This window comes from Mus caroli, chromosome 4, assembly GCF_900094665.2.
Source record: "Mus caroli chromosome 4, CAROLI_EIJ_v1.1, whole genome shotgun sequence".
Lineage (NCBI taxonomy): Eukaryota > Metazoa > Chordata > Mammalia > Rodentia > Muridae > Mus > Mus caroli.
In genome coordinates, this window is record NC_034573.1 from 79,501,656 (window position 1) to 79,513,627 (window position 11,972).

At 43.8% G+C, this 11,972-nt stretch overlaps 1 protein-coding gene across 2 annotated transcripts in view; it reads right to left on the bottom strand.

Annotated features, from left to right (window-relative positions):
- Positions 1–11,972, bottom strand: part of Plin2 (perilipin 2) — a 40,603-nt gene that overhangs the window by 22,336 nt on the left and 6,295 nt on the right. The window contains exons 5-8 of one of the 2 annotated variants that reach the window (XR_003836441.1): positions 10,602–10,881; positions 8,992–9,173; positions 7,516–7,650; positions 6,023–6,313 (exon numbers count right to left, since the gene is read on the bottom strand). Coding sequence is in view for 1 of the 2 variants with exons in the window: in XM_021160634.2 (XP_021016293.1) it covers positions 5,942–6,313; positions 7,516–7,650; positions 8,992–9,173; positions 10,602–10,881 (969 nt within the window). In the remaining variant the exon portion in view is untranslated. Of the gene's footprint in view, positions 1–5,607; positions 6,314–7,515; positions 7,651–8,991; positions 9,174–10,601; positions 10,882–11,972 lie in introns of those variants that run through there. The other variant, XM_021160634.2, reaches the window with a different exon arrangement.

The window sequence follows — 11,972 nt, forward strand, 5'->3', positions numbered from 1 at the left end:
TGTAACTGTATCTGTAACTGTATCTGTAACTGTATCTGTATCTGTATCTGTAACTGTATCTGTAACTGTATCTGTATCTGTATCTGTAACTGTATCTGTAACTGTATCTGTAACTGTATCTGTAACTGTATCTGTAACTGTATCTGTAACTGTATCTGTAACTGTATCTGTATCTGTATCTGTATCTGTATCTGTATCTGTATCTGTATCTGTATCTGTATCTATCTGTATCTGTATCTGTATCTGCACTTTGACATCAGTAAGACATAGGACCAAGTCCCCACTATACTTCTTAGTTCTTTTCAACCTCTTTCTTCATTGAAGTATCCAACTTACCAGGTGAAGAATAAAGATGGTGTGCGCTCACTTGTGAAAGGGCATCAGTGAACACTAGTGACCTACATACCAATCCTTTGGAGAATGTTGGAGGTTCCACTTGCAGAGCTCTAATCCCTAAAACCAACAACCCATCCACCTTCACCAACACCACCCCCTCCACCAACCCACACGCATGCACCATGTCCCCCCCCCACTTACTTAAGGCCTTAGGATGGTTTAGGAGGGCCATATGAACAACTCACCTTCCATATAACCCCATTAATTCAGTGTCAAGTTCCTTTACACTATTAGGCTGTCTCCATAGTCAACCTGTGTGCTATGAAGGAAATGGGAGTGGGAAGGGGCAGCTAAAAGTAGCCATGGTCTACCATGTATGGTGAGCTTAAGTCCTAAGTTGGTGATCTTCCCCACCACTTTCTCGGGGCTTTGGGCAATGCTTCACACTCATTTCCCAGAATTAGAAAAGAAATGCTTGCTTTGTTGACATGAACAAGCAGTTACATACTGCTAAAGCAGGCCTGTAAGAAGTGTTTTGCTGAAAAGATGCCTATCAGGCAAGGATGGAGGGTGGAGTCAGTATGGCCTGCACAGTGCGGCACCAATGAGGTAGCCATAGACCCTCCCCGAGGACAGAAAGCCAGCTGTTCTTTCTGTCATGAAAACCAGAATATCCTGAGCCAGAGATACCATGGATTTTATTCAGGCTATTCATCACGCAACCCCTAGGGGGCACCATTCACACGATACATGTCATGAATTCACACAGTATGGCAAATTTCCACAAGATGCCACTAAACACTTTGAGGTCTTTTTTCCTCCTTTTCATAAAGCATAGTCAGTGATTGGCCCTGGGTCCCGGATAATGTAAGAGGCAACTACAGGAATAGAAAGGCTATCCGTAGGGATTTAAACTGCTGGTAAATGTGCACTCGCAGTGCCGACTGTGAGCCTGAGAATGTGCTTGCGTCCCAGAGGGCCTGGAGCATCTAGGTAAGTTTCGTTTGCTTTCCCTATACTGAACAGGTAGAAACAGCCGAATGGGCTGTTCTGAATGGGCCACACCGAGCTGCCTGCACTCACTTGCCCTCAGTGGGATGCTCTGGAGAGCAATGCAGTGGTTTGCTCTTGACTTAATGAGTCCGAGGAAGTTAGCATTCTCAGAATAGGTGCAGGTTACAACGATTGTTATTATCTATTGTCAACCACCTAATCAATGTCCACACCTCTGCATCTGATTCACCTAATCAATGTCCACTCCTCTGTATCTGATTCATTTGAGCATTTTGTTTTGCTCTGTTCTTCCCTATGCTAGGCACCAAAGCCATGATCTTGCACATATCAGACAAACACATTATCACTAAAGCTGCCTCTCCAGCTCCAAAGATCCCTCTTGATTCCCTATACTGCTCTGAATCAACAGCCCATCTTTGTTTTTTTTTTAATATTTTATTTTATTATTTGAATCTAAATCTCATAATGTCAAATAATCTAGCCTTCAACTCATCTTCTAGACCAGGCCTGCTCTGATCTGCCTCAGAATCATGAGTTGCTGGGACTGAGATATGCACCATTAGGTCCTGTGTCAAGGAACTCCTAAAAATAAAATATTTTATAAAGCCTACACTAAGGGTCTTGGTTTTAGTAAAGGATTATAGATAAGTCTGTTACCTATATACATACTATAAACTCACTCTATGTTTTGTTTCAGATTAATCTTCCTATTTGCTTCCTAATTCCTTCGGCTTTCTAAAGGGCTGGAGAGATGGCTCAGTGGTTAGGAGCACTGATGGTTCTTTCACAGGTCCTGAGTTCAGTTCCTAGCAACCACATGGTAGCTCACAACCATCTGTAATGGGGTCTGATGCCCTCTTCTGGTGTGTCTGAAGACAGCTACAGTGCACTCACATACATAAAATAAATAAACAAATATTTTTAAAAACATCAAAAACATAATTTAAATGGTAACCATTTTCTGATCAACATTTATCAAAAATGACATCATTGATATTTACACACAAGCCATGTGAGCTTGCCATCCTTCGGTAAAATGTCAATTAACACAGTCCATCACTTTTCTCACCTTTAACTTCTAGGAGCTGTTAGACCTTTTCTTCCCCACTTACAGGAAATACCATCTAAGTCAGTATTTTCTTTCACTCTGATCAACTTGTTGCTCTGGAATTCCTATACCTTCCTAGGCTAAAGTGTTATACATAGCAAGTTAGTTTTGTAGTAAAGACAATTTAAGAATTAGTATCCTGGGGGCTGCAGAGATGGCTCAGCAGTTAAGGGCACTGACTGCTCTTCCAAAGGTCCTGAGTTCAATTCCCAGCAACTACATGGTGGCTCAAAACCATCTGTAATGAGATCTGATGCCCTCTTCTGGTCTGAAGACAGCTACAGTGTACTCATATATAAATAAATCTTTTTTTAAAGAAAGAATTAGTATCCTTGACAGGCAGTGGTAGCACATGTCTTTCATCCCAGCATTTAGGAGGCAATTGGGTCTCTGCATTTAAGGCCAGTCTGGTCTACAAAGTGAGTTCCAGGACAGTTTGATTTCTAAAAAATGAGAAAACTAAGAAGACTGATGGACAGCACTTCACAACCTCTTGAGTTTGTTTGCCGGCTGGCTGACTGGATGGATGAGATAACAGAGCCTCCTCTTTCATAGCTCCCAGAAACACCAGCTCAGGGATGACACCATCCAGTGAGCTGGGTCGGATGGATGGATGGATGGATGGATGGATGACTGACTGACTTGACTGACCTGCTGGCCGGCTCAACACACCAGAGCTTACACAGTTATTATTTACTAACCTACCATGGTAAGTAAGAAACCATGTTAGGAAATCCATTAAAACTAATTTTCTGTCAGATTATGCCACAATGAAGCTGCAAGATTTGAAGACACCAAACACTGAAAAGACAATGAGAAGCATGCTTGTATAAGTTCTCTAAACAAAGACACGGACAGGCAAAACCACGACCAGTGTTCACAGGTCGTGACAGGCAGCAAGGGCTTCATCTAAAACAGACTTGCATTGTTGTCTGGCTTTATAGTTGTTTTGTGTATCCTTGGCTGCCTGTTGTTTTGTATACCAGGCTGACCTCGAACTCAGAGATCTGCCTGCCTCTGCTTCTCAAGTGCAGGAACTAAAGGCAGAAGAAGAAGCCACCATACACACCTCTAGTCTGTATTCTGTTGCTAAGGAAGAAATGTCAAACCTGTCTCCTCTTCATAATCTATTTAATTAGCATTGAAACTCTTGTAATGGAGAAACACAAGAGACTTTTTAGAATTGAGTAGGCAGCATTGTGACGCATGCCTATAATTTCAGTCCTCAGGAGACTGAAGGCAGCCAGAGCTGTGTAGCAAGACCAGTCTCCACAAGAAAAAGCATGTATGTACTTATTGCATGTGAATGCTCCAAGCCAGATGTAGTAACAAGAGTCCCTCTACTCTGAAGGCTTGTCAGGAGGATTGCTTGAGTTCAGGAGTTAGGCCAGCTTGGGTGACACAGTAAGTCCCCATCTCAAAAGCAAAAATCAAGGGGCCAGTGAGATGGCTCAGAGAGTCAAGGCACTTGCTGCCAAGCCTGACGAACTGAGTTTGAGGGGGGAAACCACATGTTTAGGAGAAAATGGATTCCCACAAATTGTCCTCTGCTCCACACCCATAATGGTCCCCATATGCCTACTATTAACATTTTTATACCCTCAAATACAAATATTTCCATCAATTGAAATAAACTCCCCACATACTTTTGAGGCACAGAATGGAAGGATAATTACAGAATTGAACTAAGAAAAACAATGAAGAAGCAGAGACCCATGAATAATGTACCTTTCCTGAAACCAGAAGATCTGTAAGTGTCCCAGCCTCCGCAAGGACACAGGTGAAGTTAAATGTTCACCCTTGTTTTGGGTGTGTCTATGTGTGTTTGGTTTTGGTGATTAGGGGTTTGTTTGTTTGTGTTTTTGTTTAGGTTTTCGTATTTATATGTCTGTTTGTTTCAAGACAGGATTTCTCTGTGTAGCCCTGACTGTTCTGGGAACACACTCTGTTGGCTAGACTAGCCTCGAACCCACAGATCTGCCTGCCTCTGCCTCCCAAGTGCTGGGATTAAAGAAGTGTCCCACCATCATCTGGCTACTCTTTCTTCTTTTCATGGAAAGTCACCAGCTAGGGCTGAGATAACCTTCTTAGAGTTTAGTGAAGGGCAGTCCTGCTCACTTAACATAATAGGCAGAGCCTATGGCTGTAGAATTTGCTTTCTTTTAAAAAACATTCTATTTTTAAAATATCTTTTTTTACTTTATGCATAGAGTATTTTGCTTGATTGTGCATTTGTGTACCATGTGCATACAATGACCACAGTTGGCAGAAGAGGGCATGGAATTCCCTGGGACTGGACTACAAGCACCTGTGAGCCTTCATGCAGGTGCTAAGTATGGAACCCAGAAGGCCCTCTGCAAGAACAACTAGTGTCCTTAACCAGTGAGACCTCTGGAGCCCCTGAAATTGGGTGTCTTTTGTTTTGTTTTGTTTTATTTTGTTTTTGAGATAGAGTTCCATGTAGTTCTGGCTGTCTCTGGACTCACTATATAGCCACAGATAACCTTGAACTTCTGATCTTCCTGCTGGCACCTCCAAAATGCTAGATCCCAGGAGTGTTCACACCGAGCTTCTGAGGTGTTAGGGATTGAGCCCAGGGTTTAATGCATGCAGGGAAGCACTTTACCTACTGAACTACAGCCCTAGAGCTCATTGGCATTTTTGGACTTTGATAAGGCTGCAGCTTTGTGATAAGGAGACTCCTGTATCCTAAAGGACAGGCCCCCCTTAAAGGGACTAGAAGCTTGGTGACCATTGGCAGGTTCCTTAGACTTATTTCTGTTTTCCTATGGTCACCCACCTCACCAATGACTGCAGTTGTTTTCTCACTCAGAAAGCGCACAGCCAGTTATCCAGGCAAAGTGCACTGAGCAATCTCACTTGTGACTTACTTTTCAACTGGGCTCTTGCTCCCCAGCAGGTCAACTGGAACTCATGTATGTGCTTAATAATGTCATGCAGATCACGCAGGTCAATAAAAGCAACACACAAAGCACACGTAACGACGTAAACGTGCTCTACCCGGTTATGAATGATATTGGGTCCAAAGGTTGGTATTTCTTCACAGGGAAGGAAACACCTCAGCTCAAGCTGCCCAAGCACATGCCTTGAGAGAAACAGAGATGAAGCCTGCTCAGACCACACAGAAGCAGAGGCCACATGAATGAATCTTTATTCGGTCCAGACAGACGTTTACAGCCAATAACAATACAAAGGCCACAGACAAGACTGTAAGTGCATCTGAGCTTTTAGGTTCCGAGAGGTCCTCACAAGACTAACACAGGCCACTCACCAGCCAGGTAAAAGAACTCCTGTGCCAAGGCCAGCTGGGGCAAGACCATAACTGAGCTATGAGTGACCATAATGAGGCCCTTGGTTCTAAGAAGTTGCTTTTCTAAGTTAAAGCCATCTACCAGGTTAATTTCAATACAGCAAAAGGGGTCACCTGGCCAGCAACACCATGCACTGGTGACAAGGAGGGGTTTACTGAGCTTTGACCTCAGGCTCCTGGACCTTGAGGCTGGCCTTGTCCACCTCGGTAGACTGAGGATAAAAGGGACCTACCAGCCAGTTGAGAGGCGTGTTGTTAACAAAGTAATCCATAACTTCATCTAAGGATTCCTTCATTTTCTGCAGCTGCCCCTTGCTAGATGTGAGGACGCCATCGGACACTTCCTTAAAGGAGGCAGCATTGCGGAACACGGAGTAGATGTCGCCTGCCATCACCCCCAAGTGTTTGGCCTGATCTTGAATGTTCTGTGGTAACCCTTGGGCATTGACCAGGACAGTCTGGCATGTAGTCTGGAGCTGCTGGGTCAGGTTGCGGGCGATAGCCAGAGTACGTGACTCAATGTGCTAAAAATAAAACAAATTCAAGAATTAGAGGTGGATCAGAAGGCGGTGTGTATGATTGAGCCCAGTTACAGTCAGTATGTTGGCTATGTATCCATACAGATATCTTCTGACTCCTAAGTGCTTGCTTGTTTTTCCCAGAGAGGAATGCTCTGGCATTGAGCTAACCCCCACCAACCAATGCTTTGACTTTTTAGTAACAATGCCGTATGAAGCAGCACTAATCGTATTTCACAGCTAGGAACATACGCTTAGAGTTTAACCTGCCCAATAACAGCTGCAAAGCAGCTGAGTAGGAGATTTGAACTCCCGTCTGTAAAGGTCATCCTCTTAAACTGAAGAACAGCAAGCCGGACAGAGCAGACATTCAAGACTTGTGGTTGTTGGTTTAATTTATTCTACTCTCAAACAGGAAGATACAGTATGAGCAGCTGACGCTGATTTCAGAGGTTCACTACCCCTGGGGACACAGAGAGGACCATTCTGTATGATCACACTGAGCTAGTTCTAGAACACTAGCCCCTGTTGGCTCTTGCCCTAGTTTACTAACCGTCCGTCCTCAACTGTGTCCTGATCTCTTCCACCAGAAGCCACCCGACTCACCCATTTGAAGGCAGGTACTATGCACCACCGAGCTACATCACCAACTCTCTCCTCAGTTTTTTTTTTTTAATATTTATTTATTTTATGTATATGAATACACTGTAGCTGTCATCAGACACACCAGAAGAGGGCACCAGACCCCATTACAGATGGTTGTGAGCCACCAGGTGGTTGCTGGGAATTAAACTCAGCACCTGTAGAAGAGCCGTCAGTGCTCTTAACCACTTAGCCACCTCTCTGGCCCCCTCTCCTCATTTTTAAAAATAATATTTAAACTACCTTTACTGTGTGCACTTAAGCAGAGGTCAAAGGAGACCCTGAGGGAGTTGGTTCTCTCCTTCTAGCTGTGGGTCCCAGGTGCCTTTAACTGTGTAGCCATTTCACCAGCCCCTCTCTAATTTTTATTTGAAGGTAAGTCCAGGCTCGCCTTGATCCTGCTATCGTCCTGCCTTATCATCCCAAGTAACTGGTTCTTCATGTCTATGCCACCATCTTGGGCTGATATGAATATACTCTGAGAGGATTCATAAGGGAACTGAAGCCAACAGTGTGGTAAGAACTTCTCCAGACACCTTAGTGAATGGCTCTGCCTGTCATCTTACCTCAACACAGTGGGACTCATCGGTGTCGTCATAGCCGACGCTTCTCTTCCACTCCACCCATGAGACATAGAGCTTATCCTGAGCACCCTGAATTTTCTGGTTGGCACTGTGCATATTCTTCCTGGCGAATTCAATCTGTAATGAAACGAACCAGGTGAACATGACCGTTCCTCGTGCTCCCTCGGCTTGCGGCTCCATGATGTACGCAGGCAACACAGAAACCACGGAGTTCAACAAGAGCTGCATATACTTATCGGCTTAGTGGTCAACCAAGTAGCAGCAGCTCTTTGCTGTTTCTGGGCAATTATTACATTGATGACATCAAACGTGTCTCCTGAGCTTAGGTGAGAGGTAATAGACTTTATATTTGCATGAAGGGTAAATGAGAATTAAAAGAAGAAAGGGACTTAGGGGGAAATGAAGGAGGCAGGCAGCCAGGCATGGTGGTGCATGCCTGTAATCCCAGGATTGGGGATGGGCAGAGGCAAGAGAATTGCTACAAGTTTGAAGCTAGCTTTGTCTATGTTTCAAGTTCTGGGTCAGCCTGAACTACACAGCAAGACCTTGTCTCAAAAACAACCAAACAAAAAAGGAGGAAAAGAATTCAGCCTTCCTCTTCCCCATTACCAGCTACCTGTTCTTCCTAGAAGAAACTGCCCTGGAGTACGGTACATGCCATTCTTCACCTTGGCATTCTTTAATGGCAGTACAATAATCTATTGTGACATAATGCACAAACCTGCCCTACTTGCTGTGCACTGTTTCCATCTCTTGCAACTATAAAAGAAATATTTATAGGGCAAATATCTGATTTTTTTTGTTGTTTATTTATTTAGTTTTTTGGGAAAAAAGTCTTTGTCCTGGCTGCCATAGAACTTGCTAGTAGATCAGGCCGGCCTCAAACTCACAGATATCCCAAAAACATTTACCTCTCCTTCCCCGAGTGCTGGGATTAAAGAATATTCTTTTTTATTTTTTATTTTTCTTTTAAAGACTTATTTATTTTTATGTTATCTGTATGAGTGTATGTCTACATGTATGTATATGCACATTGTGCATGCCTGGTGCTCTCAGAAGCCAGCAGAGGGTGTTAGATCCCCTGGCACTAGAGTTACAGGTGGATTGAGCTGCTGTGTGTGTGCTGGTAACCCATCTGGGTCCTCTGCAGGTGCAACAAGTGTGCTTAACTGCCCAGCCCTCTCTCCAGCCCACAGAAGTTGCTCTTCTCAGGGTTGGGGTCCCGCAGAAGTTCACAACAGGAACCCATCTCTGGATCATTGAAAACAGCACTACACTCTGCTCATGCCACAGGACAGGGAGGTGGCTGAACACAATGCCCAGCAGGTCTACTTTTATTTCCTTGTCTAGAATCATCTGCACACTTGCTGTGGTTCCAAGGGGCCATTCACACAGTACTGAAAGTCTTAAGTGTCATAATTATATCTATGCTTGTTCTTAAAATGAACGGGTGCTCACCAGGTGGACAGTAGAGTGGAGCTGAGAAATGGTCTCCTGGCTCTTTTGTTTGGCCTCTTTAACCCTGCTGAGAGCCTGGTGATAAGCCCGAGAGCAGAGCTTGGTGGACAGGGACTCCAGCCGTTCATAGTTGCTCGGCTTCTGAACCATATCAAATCCTTCCACCTTTTTTGCTTCCATCTCTGACAATAAAGGAAAAAGAGAAAGAAAAAGAGAAAAATAAGCAAAGGTGGTCCTTTGTTTAGGATTCCACAGTTGGAATTCAAAGAAAGATGTCTTCATGTCCTAAGACTGTTCATGCCCACTGTTGGGTTGATCAACCTGAAGTGAGCACACACACACACACATACACACACACACCACACATTTACATGTGCTTCTTGCCACCTGCATACACTTCTTAGCAGCGTGGACCCTGGCACATAGGACAAGCAGTAATGGTAATTAAGTACCACTATGGCTGGTCTCAAACTTGCTATACAATCAAAAATGATTTGAAGCATTTAAAACTATTTTTTTAAGATGTACGTATTAGGTATACAGTGTTCTGCCTGCATATATGCCTGCACACCAGAAGAGGACACCAGATCTCATTACAGATGGTTGCAAGCTACCATGTGGATGCTGGGAATTGAACTCAGGACCTCTGGAAAAAGCAGCCTGTATTCTTAACCTCTGAGCCATCTCTCTATCCCTTAGAACTATTTTTTAAAGATTTACATATTTTTATTCTGTGCATGTGAGTGTTTTTCATGCAAGTACATCTGTGCATCACATGCACATGTAGTGGAACTATAGTTCCAGACAGTTGTAAGTAGCCATGTGGATCCTGGGAATTGAACCCAAGTTCTTCCACTGAGCCATCTCTCTAGTCCCTTCCTTTAAATTCTTGATTCTCCACCTGGTCTGATCCTCTAGTGTTGGGATTACATGATTTTTTTTTTTTTTGAAAAGATGTGTTCACTATGCAACCCTGGATGGTCCAGAACTTACTATGTACAAACCTGTAATTCCAGCACTTAGGAGATAGAGACAAGAAGATCAGGAGTTCAAAGCTAGCATCATGTACCTAGTGAGTCTGAGGTCAACGTAGGCTATCTAAGGCTCTGTCTCAGTAAAAAATAAATAAATAAAGGAGAAAGAGTGTGGTACTCGGGAGGTAGGGACACAAGAAGCAAAGTTATCCTCAGCAACATAGTGAGTTGAAGACTACCCTGAGTTATGTAAGATCCTTAAAAAAGAGTTAGAAGGCCAGCAATACAGCTAAGTGGACAGAGGCACCTGCCACTAAGCCTGATGACCCCAGCACTCACACCGTAATTGTATGAGTGAGAATGTCCCTCAGGGGCACACCACACACACAAAAAAAATGTAATTTGGTTAATTAATTAATTAACTAAAGGTTAATGGTAGCTTTTGGTTGGGCATGGTGGTACACACTTATCCTTGTACTCAAGAGGAAGAAACAGATGGATCTCTGNGAGTTTCAGGCCAACCTAGTCTGCTTTTCAAGTAGCAGGCCAGCCAGAGACACATAGTGAGACCTGTCTCTAAATAAATGAATAATCTTTTTTAAAAGGACTCAAACATAAACATAAAGGCACCATTACCCAGCTCCTCCTGAGTGAGGGGGAAGTACTGGTCTACCAGCATCTCCGACTTGGTGATTGCATTATCCACTCCACTGTTCATGAACTGCACCATCCCCAAAACTGTATTGATGCTGCCATTGACAACAGACTTGGTCCTTTCCACGCTGCCAGTAACTGCTCCTTTGGTCTTATCCACCACCCCTGAGACTGTGCTGGCTACAGAATCCTTGGCTCCAGCCATGGTAGTCGTCACCACATCCTTCGCCCCAGTTATGGCACCTCTGGCATTGGCAACAATCTGTAAGCAAAGAAACAGACAAGCCGGCTTAGGAGAACTATGGGCGAATGTACACTCATGGTTTTACAAAGACTGCATACCTAAATATTCAACATGGACTGAGCATGCTCTTTTACTCTCAATCTTGGGCATACATAGCATTAAGACTTAATGAGGCTGAGTTTCTCCATCAGGTCACTCTGTCCTACCAGCCACTCCCAATGGACTGTTAGACGTATAAAAGAAATAAGCATGAGATTTATCAATTTGTTGAGACAAGTTGTTTGGTTTTTGTTGTTCTTATTTGAGACAGGATCTCAGGACATACTGCCCTTGCTGACCTGGAACTCACAGAGATCCACCCGCCTCTGCCTCCCCATGCTAGGATTAGTGGTGTGTGTCACCATAGCCTATCACATATAGTATTTTTCAAAACTACTGGGTGGGTGCTTCATGTCTCTAATCCCATCACTCAAGAGGCTAAGTAAGGCTGCAGTTCCAGTTCTGCTACACAAGGAAACCATGACCTAAAACCAAAATAAAACAAAAAGCCCTGGGTTCAATCAACAGCTTCTTGCCAAAGACTGATCTAGTAAACCTTTACAATGGTACATCTGCCTGTAGGCAAAAGGAGAGGGAGAAAAGAGCCACAGAAGAGGGGGAGAGGCTGGGAATGGAGCTCAGTTAGTAGAGCATTTAACACAAAACACGGGGTTTGAGAATGGCACCATAGAAAGTGGCCATGAGAGCCTACAAGCCTATAACACTAGGATTGGGAGGTAGAGGCAAGAGGACCAGAAGCCATCTGCAAATGGAATTCAAGTGCAGCCTAGGCTAAGAAACCTTGTCACTCAAAAACAAGAAAATTAAAAAAAAAAACAAAAAACAAGGGGAAAAAAACAACAAAAAGCAGAAATTTACTACCTAAAGGTGAGGTTATAGAACTTTAGATAGCTCATGCAGAAGTCACTTCATCCAGAAAGGAAACTGCAGACCAAGTTGAACTTGGCCCTCTAGGGACTGGCACATAGGTTTGTCTAGAGTAATGAGAAGAATCATAGGGGAGGAGAGAAGACAGCAAGAGATCCAGGGGAGGGTGGCACACAGCCACA